Raw genomic sequence first — 26,379 nt, 5'->3', positions numbered from 1 at the left:
TTATTTGATAAAATTTGTATTTAATTTTTTCTAAAATGTACAATCTATTATTCAAATTAATTTTTTTTTAATATTTTATAAGTACAATCTATTCTTCAATTAACTACAAGTGGGTAAAGGGCAAAGCTCAATCCACCCATCATTTTGATTTGGGAAATGATGATCAGCCCCCCAAATGACCAATTTTTTTACTCAATATTTTTTTTTTAATTTTTGAAAATTTTTAAGTAAAAAATTATTTCTTTAAGTGAATTTTTATTTAAGAAAATTAAAAAAAGAGTAATACTATATACAATTTTAAATTATGTCAAAATTATGCACTATTTTTAAAAAAGTATCTATTATTAAAAAAATAATTTTTTTATATAAATTTTATATTTTTTTACACATACACACTCTAATTATAAATATCATTTCTTTTAAAAAAAAAATCATTTATGGGACCGACCACCGAGTTGCATGATCGATTATCCTCGTGATTTTGCTCCGTCGTCAAACCCACAAACTGCTATCAGATTTTCAGATTTGCCTTCTTAATTCAATTCTGAACTGTTTTTAAACGCAAAACCCCGCAACTCTAACTGCAAGTCTGTAACTGTTCCTTTCGGGTCAAATCAAACGTTTTCCGAAACCCTAATTCGGTAACCAGCTAACAGATAAATATTTATATTCATGCACGCGTAGAAAATCAAAATCTCCTCAATGGAGGACTCGGAGGGAGTTCTCAGCTTCGACTTCGAGGGCGGTCTCGACACCGTTCCCGCCTCCGCCTCCGCCACCTCGGGGCCCCATGTAATCAACTCCGATACTGCCTTCGGGGGATCAGCCGCCAACGCGGCCACCGCCGGCCCCGGGTCTGTCGTTGCAGTGGCTGACCCCGCCGCGGGGGGTAATCATCCGGCGGGGCGGCGGGGCTTCCGGCAGACGGTGTGCCGACACTGGCTCCGCAGCCTCTGCATGAAGGGCGACGCCTGTGGCTTCCTCCACCAGTACGACAAGTCGCGGATGCCCATCTGCCGCTTCTTCCGGCTCTACGGCGAGTGCCGGGAGCAGGATTGCGTGTACAAGCATAGCAATGAAGATATCAAGGAGTGTAACATGTACGTGTTCCTCCTTTTGTTCATGCTTCATTTCACTAGGTTGTTGCCTTTGTTTTTTATTTCTCGGAGAGTGATGATGTTATGGTCATTATTTTGCGTGGTGATTGATGAATGTGGGTTTTATATAAATAATGGGATTAATTAAGGGCGGTGTTGCGATTCCTTTTAAGTGGATGGAGGAGTAAATGATTTAAAGGACGAGGTTTTGCTTAGGCTTGGGTTATGCCCAAAAGGTTAGTGGACCTATTTTGCTCATGGTGAATGCAGGGCGGTAGCTCTCAAATTGCAGCAGTGTGGCAAACAGTTCTTATTTATCTCATATGGATTGCAAACGGACAACACTAGAGGAGCTCAAAACCCTTTACTTTTGGACAGCCTTGATAGACCTTAACGGGCTTAATTTTCATGATTTTCTTATTACTTTTTTCATTATAGGTAGGAGTACTACTAGATACAAGCTTGCCCCGTTTGGATTCAGAGTTGATCTCAACTTATCGCATCTCATCTAATCATTACAATTTTTTCAAATTTCCATATAAAATATAATAAACAATTTAATTTTTTCAAATCACAAAACAATAATAATATTAAAAAATAATATTCTTATAATATTTTATTCAAGTTGTAACTTTCATTTCAACTCATTTTATTTTATCTCAACTCGATATCCAAACCTCACCATGCAAGCTCGTTTAAGCCATCTAAGAAAAAAGTGGGACCCATCATAAAAAGTGGGGTTTTTTGAGTGTGTCCCGCTTTTTTTTCAAAAGACTTGCACGTGGCTTGCACAAATCATTCCTATAGTAGACAAGTTGTAATTCTTCTTGATAAGTGTATTTATTGCATCCTTTATATATTTTAGGATTGTGCCTACAAATGGAATGCAATTACTTATAAAAAAAGGTATGAAATCTGTTGTATGGTAGTTCTTGTTTGAATATTTTTAATCTTATTTCTAGATTTCTCGTTTATTTGTCACGGTCTGATTTTGAATCACAAAGCTTATAATGATTACATTGCACTGTGAATGTTAGAAATCATTCTGTTGTAAAAATGGCTTTATTATGCACTACGTTTTATATTTTCTTTTGGGGTTAATTTTGTATATAGTGTGAGGCAAAGCATCTTTAAATTAATAAAAGCATGGAAGGTGTATGCACTTAACTGCAAAATTCTGTAATTGCAGGTACAAGTTGGGTTTTTGTCCAAATGGTCCTGACTGTCGGTACAGGCATGCAAAACTGCCCGGGCCTCCACCTCCTGTGGAAGAGGTCCTTCAGAAGATTCAGCAATTAAATTCTTACAACTACAACTCTTCGAACAGATTTTTTCAACAACGGAATGGTGGTTTTCCTCAACAAGCAGAAAAACCTCAATTTACACAAGGTCCCAACACTACCAATCAAGGAGGGGTTGGGAAAACTTCAACGAATGAGTCTGCCATTGTCCAGCAGCAGCAACAGTCTCAGCAGCAGGTCAGCCAGAATCAGACACAACATATTCCAAATGGCCTGCCTAATCAGACGAGCAGAAGTGCTCTACCTTTGCCCCAAGGAATATCTAGGTGTGTTCAGAGTGCTGAGGTCTTTAATTAGGCTATGAAACTCAGTTTGTGTATAATTATATGGGCATTGTTGAAGAGCATATTATTCAACTAATAATTGCTTAAAAGAAATTATGTCTATGCTTAACAGCTCTGGTTAGCCTTCCTTGAGCATACGTTTGTTAATTTTTATGCTGATACACATTTTATGTTGTAAGGTTCTCATTTTGACCATTAGATGCATGAATTTACTTTTTGTCTTATGTAGTGTACTTTATCAATCTATTATTATTTTTTTATATTTTGGCATCTAGAAGGAAAGTAAACGCCAATTGATGCGTTGATATGCTTCTCATCTTATGTAGTGCGATGTACATTATAATTTATGTTTCCTTGGGACATCTGAAAGAAAGTAAACAACTGTGGTATCCCCATGATAAGTTCCTAGTGTAAATTCTTGCTTAGGACTTGTAAAGAAGTCTTCTTTTTCTCTCTGAATGGATTTCCTTGTTGAGTATATTATTTTCTTTGATCAGGGAAAAAAGAAATGATACAGCAACATTGTATTAAGTTATCAAAGGAATTGGGAAAAAGGTATCTTACCTTTACTGACCAAAAACAAGTTTTGGGAAAATGCATCTTGTAATTAAATTGCTATCATCTGAAATTTTATGGTTATTTGGCACCTTGAGTGTGATTGGAAAAAACTTTCTTCTATTTATATTATGACATAAGATATATTTTGTGCCTTGAGTATTTGAGTGATGTTCTGCTCATGGAAATGCCCTAAGCACTTGCAGCTGCTTTTATGACTTAGGTTGCGTTTGGGTAGTAAGGTGATCTCAGATATTCTGTTAATAATAGTGAAAAAGTAATGAAAAGGTAATGAATTGTAGTGAAAAATATGTGAAAAGTAATAATAAAATAATGAATAGTTGTGAACTACCCAAACTAGCCCTCAGTTCTAAGGTTGACTCACCCAAAAAAATAGAAAATTCTGTGGCCGACACCTTTGGTGTTAGTTGTCTTTCCTTGCAGTTAAAATCCTTGTTGATCAGAATTACATTTTATTTCAATCAAGCAGTGTGCATCTTTTTGTTAGTTTGATATCAGTATTACCATCGAAGTTAAGCTAAATTATCAAACTTTTTGTTGAAGTACCTCTTTTCCTTTTCGGGTTTTTTGGTTTATCTATTAGGTGATTTATGTGAGTCATGCCAATAGTCTTTGGACCTAGTAACATCTCCTCTTCCCATAAGCATGTGGTAGACAGTGAGGTCATTGGTTCAATACTCTATGGCATGAGGGTTGTATTTCCTATGTTAAAAAGTGTCTTTTATGCCAATGATGCATTCTTTAGCCTTTGCGTATGTATTTTTGGTGAATTAAGTAATGAATAAATATAAAATATATATGAACATTCACATTTGTGCATATAGGTGTTGGTGTTCGCGTGTGCATAGTACAGTTGTATATACCTATACTCGGAACTAAGAAAAATCAATTTAGTATCATGTAGTACATTAACTATGGGACCTATTTATTGTGTAGTGAAAGATGGGAGACCTTTTGCAAAGAAATGATCTTTATGTACTTAGTGGAAGTGTATGAAGGTTGCCCAAGTACATGTTATTGAATATCCTCCCCTCCCTTTTAGGCGATAATCCTTGTTATGAATATCGGTGTTAAGAAAAATATCATTGTAATAACTGCTCGGTCAACTGTATGCTCTACATAATAGAAGGTTGACATGGAAGAAGGATCATCTTTTTCCTCTCCTTTCATTTATTCCAAAACCCATGTCAGAACTAGTGAAATATTGTTGAAAGTAGGGCATCACTCTTGGCTCATCCATTCCACTTTGTCTTCCTAGTTCATTCCCATCTCCTCTTGCATCTAAGCCATCTTCTGCTTTCAGCATCTTTTCCCCCGTGTTCTACAACTCCATTACAAGTGTACTCTTGTTGTCGACGATTATCAGTCTCTTATGTCTATACCATCTTTATCTCCAACCTTTTATCCATGTTCACTCAGGCCCCGTTTGGATTTAGAGTTGATCTCAACTCATCTAATCAACATTTTTCAAATCTAAAAAAAAAATAATATTAAAAATAATATTTTAATAATATTTTATTCAACTTTCAATTTTCATTTGAACTCATCTCATCTTAACTCACTATCCAAACAGCACCTCAATGTGTGAGACTCGCTGCCTATTGCTCTTTGGAAAGGTATCTGTCCGCTATTGTGTTACTAGCCATCCTATTAGTAAATTTGTTTCTTCACATATATTGCCTCCTTCATTTTAGGGGTGTTACCTCCCCTACACAAGTGAGCAACCACCCCTCTCGCACCCTGCCCCCACTTGGGCGGGGAGTCATTTTTGCCCCTCGCAACCCCGTCCTTGCCTCTGTATACTCCCTAGCCCTGACCGTTTGACGGGCAGATGCGCAGCTCAGTCCACTAGCGTATCCCCACCCCTATGCGCCACCGTTAATCCAAATTGGCTCTCCATGTGTGGAAAGCACTAGATCTGTCCGGCCGCTCCCAAACTTGAACAAACCAAAATCCAACCAAACCAAAACTAACCAATCAACCAACAAATCAACCAATCAACCAAAATCCATATCGATTAACCAATGAAAATTGAACAAAACCTAGCCAATCATGTGGTTGTGGTTCTCTAAACAAACCCACAGCCACGTTGTGGCTTGTGGCTTGGAGTAGAGAACCACGGCTAGTCGTGGTCATGAGTCTAAGCAAAGAACCATGGCCATGCCTGGCTGTGGGTCTGTGCAAAGCCACGACCATGCCTTGGCTTGTGGCTTGGAGTAGTGGTTTGAGGAAAGAACCACGACCACGATTGGCTGTGGGTCTGCACAGCAACCCGTGGCCCGTTGTGGCCGTGGTTCTCTGAGCAAACCCACAGCCACGCTGTGGCTTGTGGAGGAGGAGGAGGAGGAGAAGACGTGTTGCACTACTGCGGGGTTGGGGCCGGCAACGAAGGATAAGATGCATGAGAGAGGAGATTGAGAGATGGGGTTGGACGCGAGAGGGATTGAGAGAGAAGAAGCTGAGGGATTAAAAAGCCCGCCCGCTTGGGCCCATGCGGGGGGCTCGCCCAACAAGCCTACTTCATTTTCATGCTTCAGTTCCCAATTGCTCGCTATTTTTTTCTAAGACGGTCAAAGATGCGCTGAAGAGAGAACTTGATGTTGGGATACTATGCAAACCAACTAGACACCTTAGAGTATAATTTTATTAATGCATATAGGGCAAGATCTCCCTTAGATAGAGGGGCTTCTATTGGGTATTGTACACTTGTAGGCAGTGATATGATCATTTGAAAAAGTAAGAATCAAACGGTGGTGGCACGATCTAGTGTGGAAACAATTATAATGCAATGACTCATATCGCTACTAAGTTGACGTGCTTGCTGCATTTTCTTCAGGAGATTTGGTTTTCATCTCCTACTTCAATTTCATTGTTTTATGATAATCGTGCTTCTGCACATATCACATCCTGTTTTCCATGAAAGAACCAAGAGCATTAAAGCGGGCAGTTATTTCATTTGAGACGAGATAGCGAGGGGTTGGAATTTTCCTAGTGAAGGAACGACTAAGCCTACTAGCTAACTCTACTGATTGAATATTTCTTTGTGTGCATTGATTACAATTGATTTAACCATGGAAATGATTTTTAAGTTGTGGACCCATGGATAATGCTGAATTTTATGTCTTGTTTTTTCTTGATAAAAAATCTAAATAACTACAAAGGCTAGTTTTTCTTATAGATTTTTTAGAATATACATTTCCGGGTTGGTGAGGCAAGAAATATTGAAGCTGCATTTTTATTGATATATCACATAGGAATGTGATGATAACTAAAGTTGTTGGTTAGATATTTACGAGGATGATTATTTTGTCATCTTACATAATTTGTAGGGGAGAAGAGATGAAGAAAATGTTGATAATATAATATGTTGGGTACATATGAAGCGAGTAGTTGGCGGTTGCTGTTTGGTTAATTTGTTTACACCAAATTGAATAGGGAATTTTATCAAACAAGAAACGTTATCATTTTCCTTAGCAATATTATGAAGGTAATGAGATGAGTTGGTGTAAGGTGTATAAAGAAGAAAATTATAATTAAATAAATTAATACATCATGTTAAACACCAGGGGCTTGTTTGGAGACTTAGAGTATCTTAGAATTTTGTGAATAGTAGTGAAATAGTTTGAGTTAAGATGTTTTATTGGGTTTTGGGAGATGAGAGAGAAAAACTTGAATAAAAATATTATAAAGTTAAAAAAAAAATTTTGAATATAATTTTTGAATATTATTTTTGTTTTGAAATTTGTAAAAGTTGTTTTGGTTTTTTTTGTTTTGTTTTAAAGTTTGTAGAAGTTGGATTGTTTTTGTGTTTGAATAATGATTAGGTAATGATCAGATGAAAAAGTTGAAGATTTAAAATTAAAAAGTGTTTTGTGTTTGAGTGATGTTTGGGAGTGAAATTATGAGAAGTTTTGAGAATTCCGTGTCCAAATGTCCCCAATGTCATCAGCTTTCATCGTCAAATGATATTTTTACTAGAGAAAAGAGGAAAAAAAGTAGTGTTCGAGTTTTCTTGAATGCTGAGGTGCCTGCTTTATTTGGAGAAGGATGATTATGCGCCTTAGACTATATGTCCTCATCTTTGGGATTCTGCAAAATATGTAAAAGTCAGAGTAGACAGTATAGAGTAGTTAGAAGCAATGTAGAAAACATGAAGATATTGCTTTACAAATTGGAGATATTGTTCTATATTCCTGGCTGTCTGTTGATCCAAGATCTGGTTATTCTCTGTCCTTTTATCAATTTCTTGGAATCTCATGATTTTAGGAATTGTCTATTAGGCTGTAGTTATATACTGCATGGGTCCGTCCTTGGGGATTACCTTTTCTTTCGTACTAAAATACTTACAAGGACTGGAAAAACTAATAATTTAATTCCATGTCTATTGAAGAATGCAATTGTTCCAAAGGCCATTGGATAGAGGATCTTCTCCTGTGCTGGGAGTTTGGTTGACAATAAAATTGGGTTTTTAGATGGCTTTTTTCATGCATTTTAAAGAAACTAGAGGCACATTATTTGCATTCTTGGTAACAAAATATGTAGGTTGGTTATTTTTTATGCAAGGATACGAAGTTAGTGGCATTTTGTTCTCTTGATAAAGCTTGCCAAATTTTATGTGGTGTGAACAAGTATCAGTATCAGTGTATCACATTACAGTCAATGAGCTTGACTTAAATAGCACCTCTGCACCTATATAACAGTTGCTGGTGAAGTCGTGGCATCATCATCACTAGGTTTATGATAGGTCAGAAAAGTTTTATTGAGACAAGGAAATAGACATAGCCCAAGTACACTGGAAGTATACAAATGTGGAAACCTAGTTACAAGTCAGGAACTAGGAAAAGAAACAACGAAATCATGGACACTAGTTCCATTGAGTACAAGGGCAGAAGACCAAAGAAATTTATGTTTAACTTACCAATAAAAATAAAAGATCTGTAATCAGTTTACTGTAAATTTGAAGCTACATGATTGCTAGCCACATTAGTTACTAAGTATCACCTACTATCTTGCAAAAATTCCCTGCATCTTACCTCCTTACTTTTGTATGAGTTTGTTTCTGTTATAGGAATAATTGATGTTGGTCCTACAGTGAAATTCAGTTTATACTAGATTCTGTGTGACTGAAAATTTAAGTTCGCTTGTACTTTGGTGGACCATCTAGCCAGAGTTAGGAAAACATATACCTTCTTTGGCTAAAAGTATGCTACTTGACTATATGCCATTCCATGATACCAGTTTTATTTGTTTCCAGTATTATGATGTAGGCTTAGTGATTGAATGGTGGATCAAGCTCCCAGAAGGCATTTCCTTTATGCCATTCTTGGCTCATTTAGTAACTGTTAGTTTCCTGCTGAACTTTTAGTCTGATGACCGTACATTATTTTATTTCCAGTTAAAGCTACTTGTTATGTTTATTTAGTTTGGACTTAATGAATGGGGATGTAATTTGTTTCCAAACATTGAACCTCAGGTATTTTATTGTTAAAAGTTGCAACCGTGAAAATTTGGAATTATCTGTACAGCAAGGGGTATGGGCAACTCAAAGGAGCAATGAGGCTAAACTGAATGAAGCTTTTGACTCTGCTGAGAATGTGATTCTGATTTTCTCTGTCAACCGGACTCGGAATTTCCAGGTATACTTTTGATTTGATAACCTACGAAAAGCTATTTAATCTGTACTCTAGATCTATGTGATTATCAATGACTACATAGCTTACTAGGTTCTAAATTCCACCGTCAGTCCGAATCTCTAGTTTCGTCTGTTTGAGGTAAATGCAAAGACATCTATATTTTTTCAGGGTTGTGCAAAGATGACATCCAAGATTGGTGGTTCTGTTGGTGGGGGCAATTGGAAATATGCACATGGAACTGCACATTACGGGCGAAATTTCTCTGTCAAATGGTTAAAGGTTCATCTTTTTCTCTTATTGGTAACAAATTTTGTCAGGATGTCTGTAGTATTTCTTTGTTACCAGGTTGTTCTTGCTTCCAAAAGTTCATGTTGCAACTGATGACAAAAACCATGACCCTGACATGGCTGCTATTCAACTTACTAAATGACTAAAACATTTTTATTGCCTTCCTCTTTCCAAGTAATGAATCCCGGAGATTTGGTAGGGGCATGTTAGAAGAGCGTGGTTCTATTTTTCTTTTCTTTCTTGAGATTCTGATTGCAGGTCACGGGCTTGTTTTGAGAAATGTAATTGTGTTTTAGACAAGTGGCTGATATGCACATTCCATACCAAAGTTGGTTTTCCTGAAGCCTTAAAGAAAAGAAGAATTTACATGGAGTGTCTGAACTTTTGGCATTTTTTTGAAACTCTTTTTGAAATATGTATACTATTATGGAGATAGGGAAAATTTTTATTTATTTATTTGGGTAAGTAGACAAGGCAAAATTGATGGAGCAGAAAACCAAATAGTTTACATATATTAACAGTTTTATGTGCATGCCTACTTGGTATAAATAAAAAATTTTAATGGCTACTTGCACATTCTTATATGCAGTTATGTGAATTGTCCTTCCAAAAAACTCGCCATCTACGGAATCCATTCAATGAAAATTTACCAGTAAAGGTAATGCTTTGGGCCTTTATAAGAAAATGTTGAAGCTCCAGCATAATTTTGAGTTGTTTTATGTTCTTTTTGTTGCAGCTATTGATTATTTCTTCTTCATCTTCTCTCTGCTTCCTTCAGCATCTCCTTGTTGGGCGATGTTCATTAGGGGATCTCTATTATGGGCTAGGTGTTTTCTCATGTATACACCTAGTGTACTTGGTTATGCCTATTGATATTAATACATTTTTACTTATAAAAAAAAAAGCATCTTCTTGTTTTCTTTTTGAGCTTGAACCATGGCCAGGTTTGACCTGGGCCAAACTAAGGAGATGGGTGCATTATTTTGGTTTGAGCTTGGCTATGGCCAGCCTTACATGACATAGGATTTAGTAATATCCTCATCTGCCCTTCTGAAGGACACGTGCATATGAGATGCCTGTGCACCCATATTTATGAAAATATCCACATATGTATATGAAATGCCTGTGCACCACACGTGTGTGCTTACGTAATGAATATACTAGTATACGAAGCTGCTGGTGGATTTTAGCAGCACCCTGAATTGAGAACTAAGAAGACCAAAAAATGATGCCATACTATAAATTTAGAATAAAATGCTTTATTGGTGGGTTTTAGCAGCACCCTAATATTAGGCTGAATGTTAGGCATCCTTTGGTTAGTGCCAGAAAATTACATTTGCTTTTAAAAAGTACAAAATAGCATAGACGCACAAATTTATAAGTTTTCCTAAGATATATATACCAAGTGGATGAGAATATTTGCTTTGACAATAAAAATATATACCAGTAGAAAGTGAATCAAAATATGCTGATTTTCCAACCTTGGCTTCTTGAATGGGGTTGAGATAACCCATACTGAATTTTGTGTGATAATCCTTAAGAGACGTTCTGGTGACATTTGCTGGAGCTAGCAAACATAATTTGTTGTTTGCTTCCAGTTTCTAGTGCAAGGGGAAGTCGGAAAAGTTGTAGTTGCTTCTAAAAGAATCAAAAGCAATATTTCTAAGTGATGCTCTAAGACACGAGAATTTGTATGCATACAAATGAGGCACCCTTGCCGATATGACAGAGAATACTGTTGGTTACCACTTGATCTATAAACACATAAAATGCCAACTGCATTTGTTGAGTAATACTAATGATTGCACCTTTGATGATACTTTGTTTCTTGCTTATAAAAAATATAAATAATGATTAAATAAAAGTGCGGAAAACAGGGCAGAACTTCATATAAATGCTACAATAAATGACAGCTTGGAACTACATAAGGGAAAAAGAAAAAGGAAAATGATTAACTTACTACTCTTTTACAATTCTTTTACAACTCTATATTAAATGAATGACAGTTTTATAAAATTGAAATTCATTTTTAATGAAGTGGCATTCTTGCATTGGTTGATTGTGAAATGGGCTGTAAAAGAGTTGTAGGAGTCATGAGTGCTACAGATGGTCTAATGAGAGGAATGGAAGTGATTGACAGGGAGCTTCTTTTAGCATTCCAGTAGGCGGAGCGACTCTAGGAGGAATTTTCAACGTGCTTGGAGAGCCTGTTGACATCTCCTATTCATAGATCTGCGCCTACCTTTATACAGTTAGATACAAAATTATCTATTTTTCAAACAGGAATTCAAGTAGTAGAGGTTTTTGCTGGATATGATGTCTAATCTTCCTGTTGTGTTTCTTCTTCCTTAGATTGGGTGTATTCTGTTGTTTGTTAGTTGTTTTTTAAGCGATGGATAGGAGTTTGCATATAGAATCCAAGGTTTTTGTTTTCAGGAGAAAGGGATGTAATATGTTCTGTACAACAAAAAAGGGAAGAAAACATACTTTGTCTTTATATCTATCTGCTGGAATGGTGGTTTGGTTTGCTAAGGAGATGGAGGTTTGTTGGAAGAATCTTGGCAAGATGGTTGATTATCGGACTAGAAGGGAGGGAGACAAAGTTTTTATGTTGCAGGGGTCCATAATCAGTCTGGTAGGTTTCTGAAGATGCAAGAATATGGCACAGGTTTGGGTAAAGGAGTTTTAGTTATCCCTGAAGGGAGAAGAGGATGTGGATGGGCTGGTTTTGTGAGATACTTACGATGTTATGTCCTCTTCTGCTGCGACATATCATGCTGGTAGAGGTACGTCCAAGGTTGGGCAGGTTGTAAATCAATCAAGTAGCTATTTGAGGGCTGATACTTCTTTACATGTTGGTGATGATAAGGCTGGTGGAGGTTCTTATGTGGCAGCATTGATGAAACCAGTGCAATTCTCAGAGAGATTTGGAGGTGCCAAGAATATGAAAGAGGTTATCTCATCGGAAGATGGAAGGAGGAAGGAGGGGGGGACAGAACTCAGGCGAAATTATGCAGATGGAAGGAGTTATGAGGTGTTGGAAAACATAAGAGAAGTGGAAGGGACACTTTGGCATTTGCGTTTTGAATTAATGCGATGGAAGGATAAAATTGTCTTTTTATTAGATAAGGTTGATGGAGGGCTGGGTTTTATTATGGGTTTGGGACAAAAGATGGGAGCCCAAGAAAACAAAGAGAGTCTGGATGAGGAGAAGCATGGGTCAAGTGAGGAAGGTTGTGGTTGTGGGCTGGGTAGAGGCCCATTAAAGAGATCTGTTTGTTGGAGGCCCAAGGATAGCAGCGTGGTTCTTTCGGGCCCAAGAGGAGAATTGATGCGTTGACCCAACCCATCGTCAGCGACGCTAGTTTGTTTGTCACCACAGAGGGGTGCAATGGAGGAAGGCAATCCTAACGGGTGTCTACTGACGTGGAAGGGCTCGGAGGAGAGGGTGGTTCCGAGATCTATTAGCCTGATAAAGGAGAAGGCTGCCAGTTTCAACTGTTCGACGACACTGTTGGTGGTTTTGTCTGCACAGAAAGGAGCGACGGAGGGAGTTGAGCAGGATGGGTGTTCCCCGGCGATTATAAACTCGACGGCGACATCATCTCGGGATTGTTCAAAGAGTGTGGAATCTGAAAATTTGCAAGATAGACTGAGATCGAAGCTTTGTGTGGTTTCTTAATCACAGAGTGGTTCAATGGTGGAGGAAACTTGTTTAGGAGGGCCCTCGAGGGTGGGAAGCCATCTGGAGACTGAGTTTGTGCTCTCACCCTCAGTCTTAGATTGGAATCAGGAAGGGTCGAGTAAGGAGAAGGGCAAGAATAAAGAAGTTCTGTCTGTTCAAAACTTTCAGGTGAGTAAGGGAGGAAGGAGTAAAGGTGGTGAATGAGGGTAGTTGTGAATGAGGGGGTGGAGAATCAAGCTATTGATGTAGTTGGTTTGTTGGAGAATGGAGATACTTTTTCTGAGAATAATTTTGTTGAGATGCAAAGGGGTCCTATTTGCTGTTCAAAGGGTGAGGAGGGTGAATTTGGAGTTTCATGTGATCCAGCAGCGGAATTTTCTCCAGTTCCTCGGTTTTCCCTGATATTGAGTGGAATTCAAAATCTTCAGATTGGGTGTTGAGAAAGGTGGATGAGATTAAGGAGTGTGTGGGTGTGTCTTGTGATGGTTTTGAGGAGCAGTTTAGAGCTTTATTGATTGTGTTAGAGGACATGGTTGTAATTAGTATAGTTTATGAGTATACAATGGTCATTTGTATGTAGTATGTATAGGATGTTGAATGTTAATGAAAATACGAATTCATTCTCTCTCTCTATGTTCGACTACAGATTGCAATTGAGGCTGGTCAGCCTTCGTTGGCCAGATCTGTCTTAAAGAAGGAGAGGGAATTGAAAAAGGTTGTCGTGCTCGGTAAACTATGATGGGAAGGGAGGAAGCGTAGTTAGGAATAAGGGAAAGGAAAGGGCTGCGATAGATTCCAGATGAAGCCAAAGATTATTTCTTGGAATGTAAGGGGTCTTAATGACCTTCGAAAGCGTCTTCGGGTGAAAATTTGGTTTATAAAATGGAGGGTGGATGTGATTTGCCTTCAAGAAACTAAACTGAAATTTGTGAATCAAGCTACTGTTCAGAGTCTGTGGAATGGTAGTAGTGTGGGTTGGGTAGAGTTGGTGTCTAATGGGGCTTCGGGTGGAATTATAATAATGTGGAATAGGTGGGTGGTGGAGTTGAGGGATCATTTTGTGGGGGAATTCTTGGTGGCATGTCATTTTAAGAATATTGAGATGGGTTTGAATGGGCGTTTGCTGGAGTGTATGGCCCTAATGTGGATAGTAGTAGGAATTTGTTATGGGATGAAATGTCAGGTGTATGTGGTTGGTGGAATTTACCTTGGTGTTTTGGTGGGGATTTTAATCTCACTCGTTTCCCTAGTGAGAGATCAGGGAAATCATATTTTTCACATGCGATATCTACTTTTTCAGATTTAATTTTTTATTTAAATCTGATTGATTTACCTTTGGTGGGAGGAGATTATACTTGGTCTAATGTAGGTCATTTTCAAGGCTGGATAGGTTTCTGGTTTCACCTTCTTGGGAGGCTCATTTTTCTGGTTTGAGTCAGAAATTATTGCCGAAATTGTGTTCTGATCATTATCCTATCATGTTGGATTGTGGTGGAATTGAGGGTGGGAGAAGGTATTTTAAATTTGAAAACATGTGGCTGAAGGATGAGGGATTCGTGGACAGGGTGAGAAGTTGGTGGAATTCCTATTGGCACTCCTAGTTTTGTCTTGGCTGGAAAATTGAAATCTCTTAAGAAAGATATAAAGAGATGGAATAAAGAGGAGTTTGGGAATTTAGATAGCAAGAGGAAGCTTCTTTTGGAAGAGTTGAGGGGTTTGGATGAGAAGGAGGTGCAAGGGGTGATATCGGGGGAGGATAGAATCAGAAAAATCGGGGTGGTTTCTGAACTGGAAAATATTGTGTTAATGGAGGAAATTTCATGGAGGCAAAAATCTAGGGTGCTGTGGTTGAAGGAAGGAGATAGGTGCACTAAATTATTTCATCAAATGGCGAACTCTCATAGAAAAAATAATATGATTGAAGTTCTTCGAGATGGGGGCAGGCTTGTCATGGATCAAGAAGACATTAAGGCTCACATAATGAATTTTTTTGACAGCTGTTTTCAGAAGATTTTTCTTGGAGACCAAAACTGGACAGACTTGGTTTCGACTCTATAGATCAGGTCAAAGCTGATTGGTTGGAGAGAGAGTTTGAAGAAGAAGTACTTAATGTGGTTAAAGGTATGGATAGGGATAAGGCTCCGAGTCCGGATGGGTTCTCTTTGGCCTTTTTTCAAGTATGCTAGGACATAGTTAGAGAAGATATTATGAAGGTGTTTTCTGAGTTTCATTCGTATATGAGGTTTGAGAAGAGTTTTAATGTGACTTTCATTGCACTTATTCCGAAAAAGGTAGGGGCTGTGGAGATGAGTTTCATTGCACTTTGTCTAACCTGCCCACGTATTTCTTATCTCTTTTTCCGTTGCCGGCAAGGGTTGAAAGAAAAATTGAGAGTTATTTCGTTTTTATGGGGTGGTAAAGGAGTTGAAAAAAAGTTTCATTTGGTTAGTTGGAAAAGGTTTGTCAACCGATTGATTGTGATGGGTTGGGGATACAAAATGTAAGAGTGTTTAATAGAGCATTACTTGGAAAATGGCTTTGGAGATACCACTTGGAAAGTAATGCCTTTTGGAAAAATGTTATTGATGTAAAATATTGTAGTTTGTGGGGAGGTTGGTGTTTTAAAGATACTAGTGGTGCGTACGGGGTGAGTTTGTGGAAGTTCATTAGAAAATGATGAGGGGTTTTTTCAAATCATATTAGATTGAAGGTGGGAGATGGGAAGAGGATAATTTTCTGGCGTGACTTGGGTTGTGGGGATTCTTCACTTAAGCTGGACTTTCCCTCTCTTTTCAGAATTGCAAGGGATCAAAATGCAGCTGTAGGAAAGTCTTTCTGTTGCATTGACAATAATATTAAGTGGAATGTTATCTTTATCAGAGATGTTAATGACTGGGAAGGGGACGATGTTAAGGCTTTTCTGGAAAGACTTTACAGTTCAGAGTTGATGCTAGGTAGGGAGGACAGCATGCTGTGGATTCCTGCAGGAAATTCTAAGTTCTCTGTCTCCTCTTCTTACAGAATATTAACCAGTCACAGGAGTTGTGAATCTCCCTGGAAAAACATATGTAAAGTGAAAGTTCCTTCCAAGGTTGCTTTTTTCTGTTGGGTGGTATCGTTGGGCAAAGTGTTGACAACTGAAAATCTTAGAAGGAGAGGTATGTACATTGCTGATTGGTGTGTCATGTGCGAGAAGCATGGGGAATCTGTTAATCACCTCTTTCTTCAATGTGAAGTGGCCAGGTTCTTGTGGAATGAGGATTTGAATCAGACTGGTTGACTTTGGGTAATGCCCAAGGAAGTGGTGGATTTAGTGGTAGGGTGGAAGGGTTGCAAGAATGCGGTTCGTGTTTGGAAGATGATTCCTTCTTGTCTCATGTGGTGCATATGGCTTGAAAGGAATAGGAGATGCTTCGAAAACAAAGAACGTTCATAGGGAGAACTTAGGGATTTTTTCTTTAGTACTTTGAGTTTGTGGTTTAAAGCTTTTGTAATGGAAGATAATTTCCAGAATCTGTTTTAGTTTTCCTTTCATTTTTGGAAAGTAGTAGGTATTTCCTTTGTATACATCCTGTGTACTTGGGCTTATGCTTATTTCTTGGGAATAAAATATTTTATTACTTATCAAAAAAGAGTTGTAAGTGTATCCTTGTGCATAAGGGCCTTCAAGTTCCCATGCTATAAAAAATTAAAACATAAATATTCAAATTTTAATGCATATGGCATTGGTGCACTCACTGGAAGTTGGATTGAAAATACAACTCTTGCAAAAAAATATTGTATTTTAACCATGCTCACCATCTTGTACCCATCTTCATGGTCATTTTTTTTTTTTCTTTTTGCTAGGCAATTTTTTTTTTTTTTTTTTTGGGGGGGGGGGGGGGGGGGGGGGGGGGGGCGGGTTTGAACCCCCAACCATGGACCCAATGGTCCCTACGGACCTTGGGTGGTGGCATTCAGCTTGAAGGCCATTGGCATCTTCACTGTCATTTCACCACTTCCTTTCACTTGCTATCATTTTCATTCCAAATGTGTTTATTTGGCTTGTGAGACACTGTACCTCACGGCCACCTCTCAGTATGAGCTCCAATTGACGTCCTTGTTATGCATGTGTTGTTGCAGATAAGTAGAGACTGTCAAGAGCTAGAGCCTTCTGTTGGGGAGCAGTTGGCTTCCTTGCTTTATCTTGAGCCGGATAGTGAACTTATGGTATGTGTTTTTTTATTCATTCTGTGATGCAATAGAGTATTTATTACAACAGTTTTTGGTAAAAGGAGAAAAATGAAAAACAAAGAAATAAAGAGCGAAATAAACTGAAGAATGGCAAATATATACATATGTTGTTAGTGTGAGGGGTGGGATTGCGTGAAAGTATTCCATATGGATGTGTTTAAAATATTTTCACCAGTAAGATAACTTTCTTGACTCACACACATAAGATAAGTGATTCACTGTATTGAATACATATGCATTGTGTTACCTCACCATCTCACAGCAAATGATGCATTGCTTTTTGTTATAAATAAAAATGAAATTTATTAATCCAAATAATTAGCCAATTAGGCATAGCCCAAGTACACAGGGAGTATACAAGAGAAAACTCCTAATTACGAACTAAGAACTAGAAAAGCAACATAGAAATCATGAAAACAGGTCCCATCCAATACAATAGCCAATGCCCAAAATGCCCAAAGTAATAACGTATGGAAGAAAAAATCTCTAATCCCTCCCAATCAGCATTCTCTATCTTCAAAATAATGTTTGTTCCTCTCTGTTAAGATATAAAATAAATAATAAAATCTATCTCTTTCCATCAGTTTAAACTTTTGGGACAAGTGGTAATTTCACATGGTATCAGGGCAGAGGTCTTGAGTTCAAATCCTGACTCCATTTTACCCTCATTTAATTAAATATTCCACTTGGTGGGCCACTTATTGAGGGAGAGTCTGGACCACATGTGAGGGGGGAGTGTTAAGATATAAAATAAGTAATAAAATCTACATCTTCCCGTCATCTTAAGCTTTTAGGACAAGTGGTGATTTCACACTCTCATTGCATATACATCACATAAGACATAAGGGAACCATCTTTTAAATGGCTGCAATTTGAAGATTACCCTAAATTCCTCTCCAACAAGCCAGTAGATCCACCACCCTCTTAGGCATCATCCAGACAATACCAATCCTATTCAAAATCTCATCCCAAAGAACTTTTGCCACTTCACAATGGAGAAGTAGATGATCCATAGATTACATATCAAAAAAAAAAGTAGATGATCCATAGATTCTCCATTACTTTTGCACATAAAGCATCAATCCATAATAAATAGACTACGCTTTCTCAAATTATCTATAGTAAAAAAATTTCCAAGTATGCCAACCAACCAAAAAAAGAAACCTTGAGAGTCACTTTGCTTCTCTAAATGCACTTCTAAGGAAAATCATTAGGGGGTTGATACGACATAACCTTGTACAGTGATCTGACCAATAAGTTCTTATTCTTGGGGTGAATCCAAAGCAACCTATCCTCCCCATCACTCCTCCCCCATATTCATTATTCAAGGCATACAACATGCAGTAAAAATCTGAGATTTTCCCCACCTCCCAATCCTGTACAGCTCTAATAAACCTCACATTCTACAGAAATCCCGTATAGAAGCACCCTGATCGAATGCAATCCTAGAAAGAGAAGGGAAAGTATTCTTTAGGGCTATATCCCCACACCAAATATCATGCCAAAATCTAATATGAGATTCCCTACCCGCCACAAATCTGAAATTGTTAATGAAATGCCCCCGTCCATTTCGAATAAATTTCCACACTCCCGCATTGTACACGACTCTCTCTTCATTTGAACACCACCCTCCCCAAATATTTCCAAATTTGGCATCGATGACATTCCTCCAAAGAGCATCCCCTTCTTGGTGATATCACTATAACCATTTCTCTAATAGTGCCTTGTTAAAAATTCTAAGCTTTCAAACCCTGAAACCTCCATAAGAGATTGGAGTACAAATCTTATCCTACTTAAGTAAATGCTCATCCCCCAAACCACCCCACAAGAAAGCACGAAAGATCTTTTCCATCTTATTAGCCCACCCTGCAAGCAAAGGAAATAAAGATAGAAAATACGTAGGGAGGTTAGATAAAGTGCTTTTAATTAAGGGATTCTCCCCCCTTTAGACAAATTATTTCTTTTCCATCCAGCCTATCTCTATCTTTTTAATGTCACCATCCCACATTGCCTTTTGACTTTTGAGGAGCCCCCAAGGGGAGACCAAGATACTTCATTGGCAAAGACGACACCTTATAACCCAAAATAGTAGCCAAGTCCCCTATCGTATGTATGAAACCTACATGTATCATTTCAGACTTGACAAATTCACCTTTAGGCCTGAAACAACTTCAAAATAAAGCAAAAGGGCCCGCAACGAATGAATCTGGTCAAGATCCAGCTCACAAAAAATTAATGTGTCATAAGAAAAGAGATGTGAGACATTTGCTTGCCATTTGAAGATCTATCCACTGAAAAACCAGTAAGAAAAACACCCATCCACCACCGCCTCCAACATTCTGCTCAACACATCCATTATTAAAACAAAAAGGAAAGAAGACAAAGGATCCCCTTGTCTCAAACCATGGGAACTGTTAATAAAACCCACAGGGGTGCCGTTTACCAAAATTGACAATCTAGTGGTAGTAATACAATGCTTCATCCTCTTGCACCACTTCTCCCCAAATCCATACCTTCCAACAAGGTACACCAAAAAATCCCAATTAACATGGTCACAAGGCTTCTCAATATCCATTTTGCAAAGAATATCTGGAACTCTGACTCTAATTCCACTTTCCAAGTATTCATTAGCAATGAGCACCAAATCAAGAATTTGTCTCCCCTAGACAAAAACATTTTGTGACTTTGAAATATCTTCTCAATACAAAAACATTTCTTATCAAAAATTTTCAAGGGTTGGTGGGGGGTAATAATAGAGATTTTTCACAAGAACAAGATGACAAATAAATTTATAAGAAATTTCAACATGCTAAGTGTAATGCCCCCACTAAGTCCCACGTTGGGTGGGAGAATTATGATAGTGGTGAATGGGTATCACAAAATTGTATTGTCAATTGGTTGAACTGGGTTTTATAATGATTCTAAGGAGCTCCAATTATGAAGTTTACTATTCCTCTTGGAGTATAAGCTTAGATATAACTTGGGCTTTCGTTGCGTTGTTACAAATGATATCAAAGTCAACCTAGTAACATGTGGTACTGGATACTTGATGTGACGTGGACCCTGGCAAGGATGCGAGGGATTTGAGTGGGGAACGTTGTAATGCCCACTCTCTCACACATTGGGTGAGAAAAAGTATGACAGGTGAATGTGTATAATAAAAAGGCATTAATTATTAAGTCCCACATTGGTTCCTTACTAGGTGAAATTGGGCTTTTAATGATTCCAAGGAGCTCCCAATTCATCATTGACTAGTTCTTTTTTGCGAATAAGCTCAGATGTGGCTTAGCTTTCCTTTAGTCCTTACACTTGATTTTTCTTTGTGATATGGTGGAACCATCTACATTACTTGTTACATAGAAGTGACAGGTGGAAATGAAAGTCCCAAGTCAAATCTGGTTTACTTTAACACTAGGAATCTCCATGACTCATTTATCATCAAATGTGATGGAGATACAATCTCTGAGTTGGCAGTCATGCCGCAACTAAGGCCAAGGGAACTAGAGGGTGAGGAAATAAGGCCTTGTTTGGTTACACAAACCATCTCATCTCATCTAATCATTACAACTTTTTCAAATTCCCACACAAAATACAATAAACAATTCAACTTTTTTAAATTACAAAACAAAAATAATATTTTAATAATATTTTATTCAACTTTTATCTCTTCTCATCTGTGTAACCAAACGAGTCCTAAGAGTGATGTAGTAACTTGTGTTGCCTGAAACTAAAGAATAATGGATTACATTGTGGATGCAGTTAGGTGCAATTAAACTCTACTCTGTCTTCCACTATGTGCTTTGTGGACATGGATGAACTTCAGTGGTAGACATAATGATCTGTTACAGGACTACTTGCTGGTGGAAGATGGATCATGCATGGTCAAAGTTTTATTTAGAAATAGTTTGCTTTGATTGGTATAGTTGCCTTGTAATAATATGTGGAGATGGAATAGCATGCTGACATGACAACTGTATCAACTTCTGAGATAATCTAAGAGGGGCTAGAGAAAATTAATGACATTAAAGATAACTCAGAGTATCGCATGAAATATGATCATCAGTGCATGGAACTACCACTAGCAAGCTTGGAAAATCAGGAAGTGGGTATCTGGATGGTTGAGAATGGAACTTCGAATTTTGTTTCCATATACTGCTACCATTTTGTAGCTTTATAACTTATGGTTGAATAAATCACTCAATTCATCGACCATATAAATATATAACATTAGGTAGGAATCACTCAATCATCGACCATATAAATATATAACATTAGGTAGGTTAAGTTACTGGACATCAAGATATTGTTGGTGTAATCAATCTGTTTCCCAAGGCGTCCAGTGACACGCATGTTTTGTGAGGAAGTAAATGATGACAACATAAGAACTGCATTGCCGCATCTTTTGTGAGGAAGTGGATGGAGACAATATAAGATCTGCATTGCACTGCAATATGCTCTCTGTTTTATGCCATTTGAAATGGTCAGAACTAAATGAATCTGATCGTTGTCTTTTCTCCTTTGGAACAGGCAATTTCACTTGCAGCTGAGTCAAAACGAGAGGAGGAGAAAGCAAAGGGACTTGATCCAGAAAATGGAGAGAATCCAGACATCGTCCCATTTGAGGACAATGAGGAAGAGGAAGAGGAAGAAAGTGAAGAAGAGGAGGATAGCTTCAGCCAGGTTCCTGGGCAGCAACTCAGGGTAGAGGAAGAGGCAGGGGAATCATGTGGCCCCCTCACATGCCGCTAGCACGCGGTACCAGACCTATGCCTGGGACACAGGGTTTCCCCCCTGTAATGATGGGTGCTGATGGATTATCTTATGGAACTATTACACCTGATGGGTTTCCTATGCCAAATCTCTTTGGGGTTGGCCCCCGTGCTTTTGCGCCATATGGTCCTAGATTCTCTGGTGATTTTACAGGTCCAGCCTCTGGCATGATGTTTCGTGCGCGGCCTTCTCAACATTTTCCAGCTGGTGGATTTGGGATGATGATGGGTCCAGGGCGTGCTCCCTTTATGGGAGGGATGGGGGTTGCAGGTATAAATCCAGCTCGACCTGGTCGGCCAGTTGGTATGCCCCAAATGTTTCCACCACCCCCGCTTCCATCCTCTCAAAATATCAATCGGGTTGTGAAGAGAGACCAGAGGGATAATGATCGAAATGACAGGTATAGTGCAGGTTCAGATCACATCAAGGGTCAAGAGATGCCTAGTCCGGGCAGACGACCAGATGATGAGACTCAGTATCATCGAGGATTCAAGGCTCACCGTGAAGATCAACATGGTGGTGGTAATAACTTTAGAAATGATGACAGTGAAAGTGAGGATGAGGCGCCTAGGCGATCAAGGCCTGGGTAGGGAAGAAAGAAATGGTGAGGCTCAGAAGGAGATGCTACCACCGGCTCTCATCACTTGACAGATTCGACCAGCTGAGTAGCATAACGAGTGACATAACTGGGGAAGCCATCTTTCTCTGGCTGACCTGCTTTCTTGGAAACAAAATAAAAGTAGAAGTCTTCCGGAGTACTGTTGCTGTATCTAACTAGTCCAGGGTGGTGAAATGTCTTGTTTTCGAAAATCTATTCAAAGTGTTCAAATGTGTTGCTAGGACGTGTTGAGTTAATAACGAATTGAGAAGAGTGAGATGAATAGTTACGGGGACTTTGTAGTAATATAGGCTAACGTACTTGTAAATAATCATTACAATATTGTATCCAATAGTCTACTCTATTGATCTACATCTTCTCCACTATCATTGATGAGTGTCTGTATTTCTCTTATAATATATATACATGTCATTCGGTTACAGTATCTGTATATGTACTATTTGTTCTCTAGAAATCCTGGGATGTCACCCATGAAATTACCACCAAAATTTCTCTACAATGATCTTCCTAAAGGATGTGATATGGTTGGTTAGAGAGTGAAAGTTTGGCTCGTTAAGTTTTCTTTTGTCCATTGGATAGTGAGAATGGAAGATAAAATTACTTGTTGCATTCCTTTGTTTTTCTTGGACAAAAGTAGGAGATTACAAGAGATTGGGAGATATTCGAGGGGAATGCTTTCTATGTGGGATGTTTTTATAAGGGGTTATTACTCTTTGATGTTAATATACAGCAATTACAAATGGTCCTGGCTTCAAGGTGTGAGTGTTGTGCTGCTAATCCTGCAGTAGGTAGAGTCCTTGATAGAGGTGTGGGAGGAAATATGTGTGATGAGGAGTCTTATCAAACGATGAAGATTGGACAAGAAGTCTTCCGCTAACGAATCGAGTTGCAGTTCATCTCACCTAATTTGGAGCTCATTCTACTTCGATCGAATATTTTATTCATCAGGATCTTCTCTGGGAGGTTAAAGTTTTAGGGTCGGAGTTTTTCATCTCATCAAATTCTATCCATCATCAAGCTGTAGATGAGGAGGGCTTTTAGAATGGTCCTAATTAGGCTGAATTCCATTTTATCAAAGCTTTTTTCTCTCGTAGTGTTGCCACTCCCATTTTATTTTATTTTATTTTATTTCTGTTTTTCGATGCATGAAAAGGCTTTGTACAGAGGAGTTATCTTGGATAGGACGCCCACGATTATCTTATGAAGTACTAGGAAATGGTGTGGGTGGCCAAACCATTGAGTTGTGACTCACATTTTTGTTTATTTGATTTTTAAGTGGCTCAGATGGACTTTTTAAAATATTAAGGGGAAAAAAAAAGAGAGAAGAGCCCGAGGGATTCTTCCACTCCTTTGTGAGTTGACAGCAATTAGAGTTATGCAAAAATCCGAAAATCTGATCCTGACTACGCACCGGCAGAATTAGAGTCGGATTTGATGTTTAAGTAATTTTGCTTTGTCTCCGACTCTGATATTACCTCCGACTCCAAATCCGATTTTGACTTCCTACTCCGACTTTAATAAAAATAAGTATTACTTATATATTGATCATATATACTCATCTAAAAAAGTCTAAAACTTTATATAGTTAAATTCAAAAATATTAATAGACTAATAATCAATTATATGTACACAATATACATCATAGTATCACTATCATACATATTACATATATTAGGGTAGATGAAACTTGATCAGCTAATAGTGAGTCATGTACCATGTATAATGTATATATTTTAAGACTATTAATTTATTATCTAAATTCTAATTTAGTACTATGTAAGTAGATTCTAATACAATATTTATCTTGTATTTGAGTTGCTGGTTGTATTTCATATTTGTAATTTATTCAGCAATGGATGAGTAGATGATGGATATTATCGTTGGACCATGATGGTTCATGGTTGCTCTTACTTGTGAGTTGTTATTTGGGGCATTGGGTTTTAGCTTGGGCCTTGGCTACATGGTTGAACAATCATTTTATTGTTTTTAGTTGATATAAGAGTCTGAAACTCTAATATGAAATTATGAATGATAATATATTAAAAATAGTCTAAAGGGCCTTTGTATATTTTTAATTTCTTTAAGTTTTTATTTTTATTTTCAAGTTTGCATAGCATATGAAATATTTTTAGTTATATATATATTTTATATCTAAAATCTATTTTTTTAAATGTTTTTAGTAAACTAGAAACTTGAAAGCCCACAAAAGATGATCTATTATATGTAAAGTCTTGTTTAAAAATGAGCTAAATATGAAGCAAATAAAAAAAAATCCAAATCTAACTCTACCCTGATAAATCGGAACTAGAGTCGGAGTCAAATTTCCAGGATATTGACTCTGACTCAATTGGTGCTAAGCCTAACAACAATCAACCCTCGTCGACAAGAATATACATGTTACAGTAGAAGGTTCCCATTAGTTTTTTTAGCAAAAACTTGACAGAAGATTTGCTAATGCAGTGAAACATACAAAAAGGATTACACAAAAATAAACCCACAAATTGATATGATTTATTGTAATACATTAGATTGTAAAGTTACTTTTATTGTAAAGTAAATCTAAAGGATTCTATGAAGTTGCGTTAGTTTATAAGTTTACTTTTGTATAATCTCTTTGTGTCTGTAACATGTTTCAATATAAAAAAAAAATTAAATAAATAAATAAAAACCCATGAAACTCTTGAAAAAGGTGCTAAATCTCTAGGATCTATTTTGTGATTTCCCCTTAATTGCAGAGGAAACAAAGACAAGACTAAGGCTGCAAACAAACCGAGTCGAGTCGAATTCGAACAAGAATACCCGAGGTCGATTAACATATTTACTCATTCGAACTTGAATAAAACTCGAACATCCTTGTCCGAACTCGGCTCATTAACCATTAATGTTGTTTGAATTCGGCTTGACCTCAACTAAAAATAAATAAAAGACTTGCTCGAGTTTAAACTTGAACTCGATTTTTTTTTTTTAAATTATGAATCTTATCTTTTGATTTTAAAAAAGAAAAAATTACAAAAAGCTCTAATCATTTAATTATTCAACCAAATAGTTATGATTAAAAAACTCTTATGGTATAATTTTTATAAAATAACTTAATAGTTATAAATTAAAAAAATAATACATAAGATAAATGTAATAAACTAAACTATTTAATACATATAGATAATACAATAAATCAAAAGTTCTAGTTGTATGATATATTATTATACAAATTATCCTATACACACTTTGGGAACATAATATATATATATATATATATATATATATATATATTAAATAAGTTAAACTATAAATAAATTAATAATATATAATTAAGTATATAAAATATAACTTATCATATTTATATAAAACCATATTACCAGCTTCTAAACGAGCTCAAACAAGTTAAGTCAAGCTTATACAAATTTTGTTCACGAGCCTATACCGAGTCAATCCAAGTATATTAGTTTTCCTCGTTTAATATCCAAATCTATATTAATAATTACTAACTCATTTATTAACTAAACCGAATTTGAGTTGAGTATACACGAGCCGAACTTGAACTCTTTACAAGCTGCTCTATTCATTTCAGCCCTAGACAGGACTATATTTTTCATAGAGGAAAAATAGAGAACATAAAAATGATTCAAATAAATAAAAAAAAAAAAAAAAAAAAAAAAAAAAAAAAAAAAAAAAACATATATGGATTTGCGGGAGCCAAATTACGGAAGCCATGCCCCAAGGCCACAAGGTGGACGTTTTGGGTGGGCTGGAGGAGCCTCTTAAGATGCAAAATCGTGCCCAAAACAAAATTATATTTACAACTAGGGTAAAATAAAAAAAGTGTAGCCTTACTTCACTGGTTTGAAATCCAGATTATTATCATAAAGTGCTTATTTGTAAGGCAAAACAAGACA

The 26,379-nt window shown here is 37.3% G+C and overlaps 1 protein-coding gene across 1 annotated transcript; it reads left to right on the top strand.

The window, feature by feature from the left end:
- Positions 1–446: 446 nt before the first annotated feature.
- On the top strand, positions 447–22,910 carry LOC121267710 (30-kDa cleavage and polyadenylation specificity factor 30-like). Its single transcript, XM_041171723.1, is given in 8 exon segments — positions 447–1,100; positions 2,287–2,664; positions 8,732–8,894; positions 9,060–9,170; positions 9,769–9,837; positions 16,987–17,073; positions 21,625–21,784; positions 21,787–22,910. Coding segments are annotated over 8 exon segments (2,037 nt in total). The 5' UTR covers positions 447–702; the 3' UTR covers positions 22,458–22,910.
- Positions 22,911–26,379: the final 3,469 nt, after the last annotated feature.

Source organism: Juglans microcarpa x Juglans regia, chromosome 5S (genome assembly GCF_004785595.1).
Source record: "Juglans microcarpa x Juglans regia isolate MS1-56 chromosome 5S, Jm3101_v1.0, whole genome shotgun sequence".
Lineage (NCBI taxonomy): Eukaryota > Viridiplantae > Streptophyta > Magnoliopsida > Fagales > Juglandaceae > Juglans > Juglans microcarpa x Juglans regia.
Note: the sequence above shows the minus strand (reverse complement) of the source record. Positions and strands in the feature narration are given on the sequence as shown.